Source organism: Gekko japonicus, unplaced genomic scaffold (genome assembly GCF_001447785.1).
Source record: "Gekko japonicus isolate JY-2015 unplaced genomic scaffold, Gekko_japonicus_V1.1 scaffold749, whole genome shotgun sequence".
NCBI classification, from domain to species: Eukaryota; Metazoa; Chordata; class Lepidosauria; order Squamata; family Gekkonidae; genus Gekko; species Gekko japonicus.
In genome coordinates, this window is record NW_015174864.1 from 549,638 (window position 1) to 562,157 (window position 12,520).

The 12,520-nt window shown below is 43.6% G+C and overlaps 1 protein-coding gene across 1 annotated transcript in view; it reads left to right on the plus strand.

Annotated features, from left to right (window-relative positions):
• The window catches only part of PARP8 (poly(ADP-ribose) polymerase family member 8), a 203,965-nt gene that overhangs the window by 159,152 nt on the left and 32,293 nt on the right, over positions 1 to 12,520 (plus strand). The window contains exons 11-14 of the mRNA XM_015424722.1: positions 1,546 to 1,671; positions 4,913 to 5,477; positions 8,190 to 8,243; positions 8,346 to 8,441. Coding sequence (XP_015280208.1) covers positions 1,546 to 1,671; positions 4,913 to 5,477; positions 8,190 to 8,243; positions 8,346 to 8,441 — 841 coding nt within the window. The remainder of the gene's footprint in view (positions 1 to 1,545; positions 1,672 to 4,912; positions 5,478 to 8,189; positions 8,244 to 8,345; positions 8,442 to 12,520) is intronic.

Here is a 12,520-nt window from a genome sequence, read left to right on the forward strand (position 1 = left end):
GGGGCACCATTGGTGCCAGCGCCTGTGGTGAGGAGTTTGGGAGTGCTCCTGGATCCCTGCTTAACTATGGAGACCCAGGTGGCAGCCACTGCTAAGTCATCCTTTTACCACCTCCGGCTGATTCGGCAGCTGGTTCCCTTCCTCAACCATGATGACCTGGCTACAATGACCCATGCGATGGTCACCTTGAGATTGGACTACTGTAACGCGCTCTACATGGGCCTGCCCTTGTCACAAATCCAGAAGCTGCAGCTAGTGCAGAATGCAGCGGCCAGGCTTTTGATGGGTCTCCCTAGATGGGAACACATCCGACCTGCACTGAATGCACTGCACTGGCTGCCAGTAGCATACTGAAACCGCTTCAAGGTGCTGGTTCTTACCTTTAAAGCCCTTTATGGCCAGAGCCGACATACCTGAGGAACCGCCTTTCCCCACACATACTCCAGAGAGCTCTACGGTGTGGGGCACAACATCGGCTAGTGATTCCAGGCCCCAAAGAGGCCAAGCTCACTGCTACCAGGGCTAGGGCCTTTTCTGTGGCAGCTCCTACCTGGTGGAATGAGCTCCCGGAGAAGATCATGGCCCTCTGTGGGACCTTGTACAGTTCCGCAGGGCCTGCAAGATGGAGCTCTTCCATCAGGCTTTCAATTAGGAGCTGCCCACCACTAACACCAACTATTATTGTTAGTAACACTGGGGTAGTTGGTTGGCCCTATATGGAGACCGAACTGCAGTAACGTACGAGGCAGATATGGCTGAATTGGGACTTGTGTTCATCTACAGGATGCCATCTTTAACGTGATTGGAAGATCAATTCTATAAGCAATTTAATTGTAATAATATGATTGTTTTATCTTGTTTTTATTTGGTTTTATATGCTCAATGTATCTCGGCACATAGTGCCACTAAATGTAAGCCGCCCTGAGCCCGTTCGTGGGGAGGGCGGGATAGAAATCTAATAAAATAAATAAATAAAATAAATATAAGTAAAACTCTACCTATAAGCAGGGGGCAAAAGTCGTATCTTGAAATTATAAAGATATTCCTAAACTTCCCTGGAAGCTGAAATTTGGTATGCACATTCCAAAAGACCTATTGATTTCAAGAAAAGCTTAAAAATGCAACATTTTTGCAGCTCAAAATAAAATTTGTGTTATGGGATACATAATTCAGGTAGCATTCCAACACAGAGACAGCTAAGCTGCTTTTGGGAAGGGCTGTTCCAATCCCTCTAAAGACAGGTTTGTGGGAATGGCTATGTCTTAGTGGTAGAGCATCCGCTTTGTATGCAGAAGGTCCCAAATTCAATCCTTGGCACCTGCTGTTGACAGGATCAAGTAGGAGGTGATGGGAAAGATCTGCCTGACACCCTGGAGAGCCACAGCCACTCAGAGTAGACCATACTGACCGTAATAAGCCAGTGCTCTGGCAGTATAAGGTAGCTTCCTGTATTCAGGTGGAGGCAGCATGATGTGTTTGTATACATGCATACATAAGATAGAAGTGTGAAGATAATACAAAATGTCTCTGTGTTTACATTTGCAGGATCATGCAAACATTTGTTACGCGGCAATGGAAAAATGGCAAAGAAAAATCAACCAGTACGCACAACAAAAAAATCTCTGAAAAAAAGGTGAAATCTCCTCTGCACATCTTTTCTACACTGCGCAGGTAAGTGGATATAAAAAAAAGCAAGATACTACCCCAGAAAATTGAATAAAGACTCTTGACTTGCTTCAGAGAGAAATGTTCTCTCAATGGCTGCGATCACACACACTAAATAATCCACTTTCAATGCACTTTCCAACTGGATTTTTACTGCGTAAACTGGCAAAATCTAATTCAAAAGTGCATTGAAAGTGGATTATTCAGTGTGCGTGATCGCAGCCAATGTCAGTGCTGTGCTTAGGGTGTGGGCAGTTGTACCCAATCCTGGTCTTGAGCAGAGGGGCCTTGAGGTTAGCAGTCTGAATGGGAGAAGGAGAAGAAGAAGAAGAAGAAGAGATTGGATTTATACCCTGCCCTTCACTACCCGAAGGTGTCTCAGAGTGGCTTACAAATTCCTTTCCCTTCCCCTCCCCACAACAGACACCCTGTGAGGTAGGTGGGGCTGAGAGAGCTCTGACAGAAACTGCTCTTTTTCAAGAACAGCTCTTATCAGAACTACGGCTTGCCCAAGGTCATCCAGCCAGGTGCAAGTGGAGGAGTGGGGAATCAAACCCGGTTCTCCCAGATTAGAGTCCGCGCACTTAACCACTACACCAAACTGGATCTCAAGGAGGAGATCTGGAGCCTGACGAGCAGCAAGTAGAATGCTCTGCTCTCTGTTGCTTCAGCAAAGACAGGAGGCCTGGTCAATCCAGAAGCTTTATACTACCTGCGATTTGCAAAAGCTGATGTTACACACTCCTGTTCCCTTCTGCACCTGAAGAAGGCTCTGAAACCTGAGCATCTCAGGACACTCATAAGAATATGTCCTAGATTATGTGTTTCCCATTTCAGGCCTCAGGGTCTGAGCATCTGCCTTGGGCCTTATATCCTAACAAACAAACACAGGAGGGCAGTGGATGGAGAGCAATTTATGGTAAATGAAAAGAGAACAGGAAATGGGTTAAGCATGCTTACTGATGCCACTTCCCGGTCTGTGCTCCCAAAATGTATTTTTTTAAAAACCAACTTTGGAGCACTGTTGTGCTCATTTCCATGTATCGTACAAGTTTGTGCCTAAAGTTATAGCCGTGAGTAAATACAGATGTTTAAATCCTGTGTTTTCTTTAGGACAATTTAGTTGGTCTAGCATGTGGTTCTAGAAATTATCACTTTCTAAATATAGTACTTCGATGTTTATAAGGCTTACGTGATTTCTCCCCCAGTAAAAGATCAGTCAGGCGTTTATTTATGTATTTATTTCATTCGCACTGTGCCTTTCTCCCCAGTGGGATCCCAAAACAGCTTACATAGGTCTCCGTTCCTCCATTTTATCTTCATGAGAAGACCGTGAGGTAGTTTAGTCTGAGAGTATGATCCTGGCCCAAGGTCACCCAGTAAGTTTCCATGGCAGAGTGGGGATTCAAAACTAGGTCTCCCAGATACTAGTCTGACACTCTAACCACTACATCTCACTGGTCAGAATAAAATAATTAGGCTATTAATTTGTCACTGTTTTTACACAAAGTAAATTCCTTAGGTATCCACCACACCATATCATTCAATCGATATCCTGCACAGCTTTCCTGATGCTTTGTGATGATCTATGGGTATTGTGGAACACAACAGTCTTGAGGTGATTTTTCAGTGCAGCTAGTAAGAGCCCATGATTAGATAGTCAGGGCTCTTTTTGTAGAAAAAGCCCAGCAGGAACTCATTAGCATAACAGGCCACACCCAATAGCAGGAACTCATTAGCATAGTAGGCCACACCCTGACAGCACAGCATATTGGGCCACACCCCCATGTTATCAGAAGTGTGGTCATCCAGCCACACTCACCTTTTGCTTCTTATTCTGTTTACCTTGTTTGTTGTCAAAACCCAGGGCTTTTTTTGTAGCAGGAACTCCTTTGCATGTTAGACCACACACCCCGAATGTAGCCAATCCTAATGAGTTTCTGCTGTTGGGTGTGGCCTATTATGCTAATGAGTTCCTGCTGGGCGTGGCCAACTCAGGAGCCAGCCGGAACTCCGTTCCTGTGCGTTCCTGGCTGGATAGGGTATAAACTGTCTGACCAGTCTGTCAGAAGATTTCACGCAAGAAAGAACTGAAATATTTATGAAGTCCTAAACAATTTAATCTCCAAGGTGATATTTGGACATAACTCTATTTCTTTTATGATATACAGAGATTATAGTGCATGACGTGCAAAGCCACTTATTTATTGTCTTGTGGGCTCCTTCATTTAAATAAATAGATTAATAATTAAATTGTATTGTGTGAAGCACAATTTTCTTCTATCCTCCCCCCACAACCTACGTCTGAGGCAGAGATTATGCAAAATGTAACTGCCGATGCTAGAAATGGAACCTAGAATTTTGTTGGCTGGAGCCTTTCACTTTTTCCCACTAATAGATACAGCCTTACCCTGATGGAGCAAAGCTCCTTTTTTCCTAAGCAAGACTCCTCAGCTAGTAGAAATGAATTGTAGGAGCCAACTCTATTTAAGTAAATGATGTACCACAAAACTATAGTCACAGCCTGTTTGGGGTTTGGTTTGATATTAAAAGCACAAGCCACCCACTGGAACAGACAAAGAGACTGACATCAAATGTAGCATAGTAGACCCTCACCATTCATGGGGGATCCATTCCTCTGATCACCATGAATAGTGAAATCTGTGAATACTGGGAGGCCAAGTTCTGCTGCCTCTCAATAGCAAAGCAAACAAATTTCCCACCAGATGTAATGATACAATAATTATGATGATAGCACAGGGTGAGTAAAAATAGAGTAGAGACCACATCTCATGACTGTACCAAAATGAAAGAGTCACAAATCGGCAGATGGCAAGGGTCAGTCTCTTTGTCTGTTCCAGTGTTCTGTTGTTGTTGGGGTTTTTTTGGGGGGGGGTTAACCCCCTTTTTAGTTTTAGGATTTTTCTGCAAACCTGGATGTCCCCTCTAGGTTTGTAGAAGTGAGTGTTATACGTGGCCCTGATCCACAGATTAAAGTATCTGCCGAAGGGGCCATATTAACCATTAGATAAGAAAGAACTTTCTAGATCCATGTCTTTAACTTCTTTATATGATTTGTAAATAAAATTAATAAATAAAGCACAAGTCAGTCATGGAACAAAAAGAGAAGACTGATGGGGTAATCACTGGACCTTCTACACCAGAAGCTGTTCTGCATTGGTGGATCTCACAGGATTTTGTCAACCACTTACATTCTGATGTACTGTTCTTCCTTTTGATTTTTCAGGTCGCCGAGTTATCCTCCACCAGGCTACGGGAAAAACAAATCGAAACTGAAACCTGAACAAGATGGCATTTCAAAAACCCACAAGTTGCTGAAAAGGACTTGTTCTAGCACAGTTAAAGCTGAGGACACGTGTGTCACAAAGTCTCACAGAACCTTTGGTCGCTCATTGAGTAGCGACCCCAGAGCTGAACACACAATGACCATCAAATCGCACAAACTGTTGAACCATTCTTGCTCTGCGGCCATCAAGCAGGACGAGTGCATCACCTTAAAGCCCCACAAATTGCTGAGTAGACCAGGTTCTGGGGATACTCGGTGTGAGCACAACAGTACTTTGAAGCCCCACAAACTTTTAAGCAGGTCTTATTCTAGTAACCTTAGAATGGATGAATTGGATGGGCTGAAGAACCACAAATTACTCAGCAAGTCTTACTCCAGCGCCCCCAAGTCCTCTAAAACGGAGCTTTTCAAAGAACCCACCATAGCAGAGGGCAGGCGGCTCTCTCTTACCTCAGGACTTATTGGTATCTTAACACCATCTTCATCTTCACCATCCCAATCCGCTGTGCGTAACCAGTTTTATCCTCTGAGCTTTCTTTTTTCTTTTCCCAGCTTGTCCCCCCTGAAACGCTAAAGCATATAATACGTTCACCAAAATGCTGATGGACTTTGGTGAAGTCATGAAAATCTACCTTCATTCATACACAGGGATTGCACATTGCCCTCCCAGAGTAAGCCTACTCCTGTAGTGGAATTGAGCTGTTTATTGAATGGTGGAAGCATGTCAGATCTTTTTTAAAATTGGTGTTAACCTTAATGACCACATTGAATTGCTGTCGTGGAATTCATTCTTGAAAGTATATGACGTGACATTCTGAGGCATAATCTGAAGGATTTAGGAATGTATTTTTTGTGATTTAGCACTAGAAGATAGTCATTCACTGTTGTTCTCTGTGCCAGTCAATTAATGGTTAGAGATTTTTATAGGAAATACTTAAAGACTATATACATAGTCAGTGTCTAGCAGATGGGTAGTGTTTACTTCTTTTTGACAGTACACAGATATTTAAATTGAAATTTAGTTGAAAATACAGCCAGGCTTTCTGTACAACAATCATTACACAGTTTCTCATACAGTAGTGTGTTCTGGATTTATATAAGGAGCTATGGGACTGCTGTCTAAAGAATGGTACAAAGAATAATGAGAAGTCTTTGGTAAGAGGAATGGCACAGCCTGCCTTTTCAAACTAGAGGTAAAGAAATTATCATGGAAGAAACTCTACCATTGCTTCATATTGAGACCACTAAGAACTGGTAATTTAAACTCTTCTTTATGCATTGAATTGCTGCTGGCGCTGGGGATGGACAGGTTTGCCAACAGGCAGTTTTGCCTGAGGCCAAACAAGGATATAAATCCAGTTCTTCCTGATCCCAGTCCAGTACTTTATCTGCTACATCATGGTGGTTCCCATGTACTGCAATGTCAAGGATATATTACAGGAATAACTTTTACATAAGGCTGTTTTGAATGATGGTTTGGAGACTGGATTTGGTACGAAGTCCAGTAAACCCTATGAAAAGAGTATGTTTCAAGATGTATATTAGGGTTTCAGTACTTTTCTAGGTACAGTTCTAGGGACTAGAAGAACATCTCTTCCAGTTTTCTTCATCACAATCTTGAGTATGAATTGAGAGATTTATTTTGTCTGTGCACGGAATTTGAATAGAAGGAATACTATACGGTGCACTTCATGATGGTTTATGCACAGTTGATCTAGTAAGGAGATTAATCAAGTTGTGACTCTGAAATATCTAATATATCACACTAGCAAAAATGGCATCAGAACAAGATTTGAGCTGTATTTCTGTGAGTTTTGAGTTTCATATCAAAATGTGAATCTTCTATGAGGAAGACATTTTTTGACAAAGAACTGAAAAAACGACACAGCAATTGAAAGTGTCTCTGAGCACTAACAAATGCATACACCAAACCGAGAGCCAGTTTGGTGTAGTGGTTAAGTGTGTGGACTCTAATCTGGGAGAACCAGGATTGATTCCCCACTCCTTCACATGCAGCTGCTGGATGACCTTGGGCAAGCCATAGTTCTGTCAGAGTTCTTGAAAGAGCAGTTCTCGAAAGAGGTCTTTCAGTCCCACCTACCTCACAGGGTGCCTGATGTGGGGAGGAGAAGGGAAAGGAGTTTGTAAGCCACTCGAGACTCCGAGTGAAGGGCAGGGTATAAATCCAATCTCCTCCTCCTCCTCCTCCTCCTTCCCCCCCCCAGGGAAGGGGGGGAAATCCAGGGACCCCCCCCATTAAAAAAAACCCTGTGGATGTAAATCCCTGAGTTTCTCTAACTAAGATTGGTAAAGCTTTCCAACTCCAGTGAGCTAAGGCTTCCAGTCCCTTTTGCATACCCTTTGTAAGTTCATTTCAAACAGCTAGCTAGCTATGACTTCATCTTTGTCATTGACATAAAAAAGATGTTATGCTTTTGTACCAGTAATCTCTATATTAGTGCAATTACATGGATTACATGTGCTAGTAGTTCAGTGACATTTCTGGTCCCTGCACCAATCTGTAAACTGGTACAAAATGATGCAGCATTGGTGCAATTTTTGGGGGATGGGGTTGCCAGGGTTAAAGAAATCAGTATGTCAAGTGCTATCTTATACTTACTTGAAACATTGATTTGGTTTCTGCAGTATTGTCTTCTTTGATTGGCAACTGCTCTCCAGGGTAGGGAGAGTTATTTCCCAGCTTGATACCCTGACAGCTGTTTACTGGATATGCCAGGGATTTAATCTGGTGCCTTATATATGCATGGCGTGTGCTAGTAGTTCAGTAACATTTCTGGTCCCTGCACCAGTCTTTAAACTGGTACAAAATGATGCAGCATTAGGCCCTGCTGAGATAATTTCTGAATTTTGCTGTATACTTACAAAGACAAATGTCTTTTTTGAAAGTGAAAGTTGTAAAAACTGAATTATATTCACTTTCTGTTTTTTAGAATACAGATTTTTCTATTGTAAAGGAAAAGCTGCACAACTTTCTGTTACTCGCACATGCACATAAGAACCAATGAAACAATAGATCGTTTTCTCTTGAATGATCTCGATTCAAACTGAATAGTGCTCCAGATGCAAACAACTTGACAATTTCTTGGTTCTACAGAAAAAGCCAAAAACATTTCCACTGAAGAATCCTCCAACAATGCATCTGATTACACTACTCATCCTGATGTTATTTCTACTCTGTTTTGTTTTTTTTAAACAGCCAAATTATGGTGCAAAATCCATTCCGGTAAGGGACCATGGCTTTCTTGTGCAGGTAGGATAGACTGCTTAATCCATTTCAGAAATCTTGTGAATGTGGAGCTGTTTGTTAATTATTTTAAGCAGATTGTATTATCCTGTTCTTTGTTGTTCTCAGACAATTGAGTTTGCTGAGCAGCGGATCCCTGTACTGAACGAATACTGTGTGGTTTGTGATGAACCACATGTGTTTCAGAATGGGCCAATGCTGAGGGTAAGTTGGCTTTCTCTGCATTCAGTGTTTCTTTGTATGCTTCACATAAATCAGCATGTCTAGTAGAACTCCTAGGAAAGGCGTTTGGACGGAAACAGCAAAGGGTCTTGTAGCACATGGAAGACGAACACATTTCTTGAGGTATAAGCTTTCATGAGCCCTGTTTTGTCATATGTGTGAATAGGCATATGGTTTATGAATGTTTACACCACCAATAAATACGTTAATCTTTGAGGTGACACAAGAGTTTTGTTATTTTGTTTGCATCACATCACCTGCTGCCTGGACCTTTTAACTGGAGATGACAGGGATTGAACCTGGGACCTGCATGCCAAGCAGATGCTCTGCCTCTGAGCCACAGCCCCTCCCCATGACAAAGAGGCAACCCCTATGGAGTTATTAAAGAGTATGAGTTGGGTCCAAAGTAGGCTCTTCTCAATTGCAAGGCACTTCCCCTTACACAAGTGGGAGTCCACAAATTCTGTGTATCTCTTCCTTGTGCTATGGACTCCAATACTCCATCCCTTGTTGTTCCTAAAAATCCAACATCCCAGAGAAACAGTTTTTTTGTGGGACATGAAGAGTTGCAGAAGGAAGGGGGAGAAAGGAAAGATTTCTTCTGGAATCTTTTCTGTTGTCTGTCTGGATCTAACCCACCATCTTTGATAAAGCCCTACACGGTCTGGTAGCTATGTAATGCGGAGAGCAGTTGTCACAATACAGTCCTCTCCCAAAATAATTTTTGCATTGATTTGGAGGAAGGGGTCTTGTACACAGTTCTTTATGTTAGAGAGGCAAAGTTTATGGTGAGTAGCATTAGGGCCATTACTGTGACAGCAAAGAGGATATGGAGCCTGTTGTTCTCATTGTGTTCTCTCTCACCCCAGAGAGAAGAAGGACAAGATAACCAGTATTTGGGGGACAGGGAGAGAGAGAAACAGAGAGAGGAAATAAGCCAGGGGCCCTGCACATGCCAGCCATCACTGCCAGGCAGAAAGTGAGGAGTATAGCTAAGTTTATGCAAGGCAAACAGAGACCTGTGGTCAGATAGAATTTACATCCTATGAATTGTGCCAGCAATGGCAACCAGGAGTAAACACTCTCCAAATCCTGGTCACTAATCAGCAGGGGTGCCTGGGAATATATCTGTACCTCATCAGGTGGTGGCTCAGCTCTCAGGTTACCTGGGCTACTTTCTACATTCTGAACAATAATTTCCCCTGAGGTCAAAGATTTTGTGGTAGGAAGAGACAGACAGAACAGCTGACACACGTACAGTTACAACAGTGCACTTTGAGCTTGGTATCCAGGACGAACGTCTCACCACCTTCACCCCCGGCATCCATCTCTGTTCAAGTGAGACTTGTGGGATATTTTCATGCCATTTGTGCCCGTCAGGCATGGCTCTTTGAGGGGAACCTCAGGGAAGCAGGATTTCTCATTCAGTTGCTTCGCACATAGCAGAAACTGTTCTAGCTGCTGCTGCTGCCTTCTCCCTTCAGATAAACAGCTTCAAAGGAATTCCGGAATCACAATGAAGGAGATTAAAAATGGAAGAAGAGACAATCCACAGCTTGACCTGAGCAAACTGCTAGCAGGGGGATTTATTTCCCACCTCCCCCTCTCCCCACCCCCTCTAAAAATGTATAGCGGATTTGAGCTTGACAAAGGAAAGGGGGGGAGGGACAAAGGGCGTGTAATTTGCCCTTTAAAATACAGTTTATCTGAAATTGTGACATGAATTTAATTAAGGAAAAGGTTTCTTTGGACAGACTACTTGAAAATACCCTACTGCTGGGCAGTTATTCCCACAGAGGTCCCCCAGAAGCCCCAAGACCCCAGCTGTGGGTTTCCCAGTCCCTAGTCCAGCAGTCTAATCATTGCACCATCTACCCATCCTCACTTTCCACTGCAGACTACAAAATTCCCTGCCTGTTAGATGCTGATGGCATCATGATTCAGCCCAAACAGAGGGGCAAGGACTGGCTGCTTAATGATATTTTCACTGGAGTTTCTGCTCAGTGCCCAATTCTGTATGAGGTTCTGTGATGACAGAATTTACACAGCCCTAATTTTATCCCTAAGGGCAGAAACATTATAAATAACTCCTTGCACTGTCTTGGTTCTGTCGTGACAAGTATCTGTTACTGCCCTGATCTGGATAGCCCAGGCAAGCTCCATCTCGTCAGATCTTGGAAGCTAAGCAGGGCCGACCCTGGCAAGTATTTGGATGGGAGACCTCCAGAGGATACCAGGGTTGGGAGGCAGAGGCAGGCTAACAAGCCACTTCTCTGAACATCCTCCATGCCCCAGTAGGAGTTGCCAGAGGTCACTATGACTTCCAGGCATGGGCACACACACGCAAATGCAAAAATACCAAAAAAAGGTATCGATTACTTTTACCTTTGTGTAAAGTGCCGTCAAGTTGCAGCCGACTTACGGTGACCCCAGCAAGGGGCTTTCAAGGCAAGAGAGAAGCAGAGGCGGTTGTCATTGCCACCCTCTGCAAAGTCTTCCTTGGTGGCCTCCCTTCCAAATACCAACCTTGCTCATCTTCCAAGTTCTGAAGAGACTGGGCTATGCTATACCATTCTGCATCCCTATCTGTTACATTTACTAGCTCTGTTATAGTTACTAACTCTTGAAGCCCACTGATTTCAAGAGATGTGGTGAATCCCTCTGGCCTTGGATAAGCTATTTTCCAAAAAAACACAAAACACCCAAACTTCCATTTATCCTGAGCCTAGTTTAGACTATCTCATAAAGGCTCAGTGGTTAAGACATTGAGTTGCAGACCAGAAGCTTGGTAGTTCGGCAGTTCGAGACCCTACTGTCACGTGATGGAGTGAGCTTCCATCTCTGGCCCCAGCTCCTGCCAACCTAGCAGTTTGAAAGCAAGAAATGGCAAGTAGATAGATAGGTACCGCTTCGGTGGGAAGGTAGCAGTGTTCCGTATGTCTTGGCGTCTAGTCATGCTGGCCACATGACCACAGAATCATCTTCAGACAGTTCTGGCTCTTCGGCTTGGAAACGGAGATGAGCACCACCCCCTACAGTTGAATTCAACTGGCTTTTGAGCAAGGGAAACCTTTACCTTATAAAGGCATACGTGCCTCTCCCCACTCTTGTTTTTATACTGAATGTGGAAGAAGTGTCAACTTCCTCTAAGAATGTTGCCACAGCCAGCCTTTTGACAGACGAGCAAAGAATGCCTACCCAAAAGCACCTGTCATGGCACTTGTTTATCCCAGTGGGCAAACATACTGGCCCTGACAAATATATAGGACCTGTATGTTTGCCCCAGCGAGGCAAGCAGCTCTCCGATGAGGCCATTTAAATTAGATTAAAATTTATTTATTTCTGCTTTACCTCTTTCCTCTATGCCATGTTCCTGATACAAATCCACGTGCCTTCTTTGAACACATGCGCACACGCACACCCATTGGGTGTGCCATACACAAAACTCCCCATATCTTCTATATTTTGGTCCAGAGGTGTGCTTAGCGTTATTCAATTCCTCTAAAATGACAAGCGACTGTCCCTGGCAGGACCACGAACGAAAATCGCACTGAGAGATTCTGACCTTTCCACGGAGATATTTCACGGTTACTGATGGCAACAGATAAGCTGCTTAGCGGTTGGCAGTCGCAATGTCCTGTTCCTGGCACGAGTTGCATGTTTGTTCTTCGGCGTGGGCACAGGGAGCCTGTCCAAGCCAAAAGTCGACAGTCTGGATTGTCACTAAATAAAAACAAATGGGGGCTGGCTTCACACCTGCACATCTCTATTGTCACCCCATTTGTTAACTTGGTCATATACATTTCTATTTTGGAAGTAGGTTTAAGGGTTTTTTTTGGGGGGGTAGAACAAATTTGTCAGACCTCTGCACACTCCAGGGTTGATCAGACCAGCTGGGCTGCTGTTCTCCAGCTGTGATCAGGTAGCTGGTTTTCCAGTGGAATGTTTGTTGACCTGTTTGATTGTCAGCAGGTTGCTTCAACTAATTTCTTACTAATGGTATAGCACAGCACAATCCGCATTTCATGCATGCGTGTTCTCACAAGCCCGTGGAGTTTTAT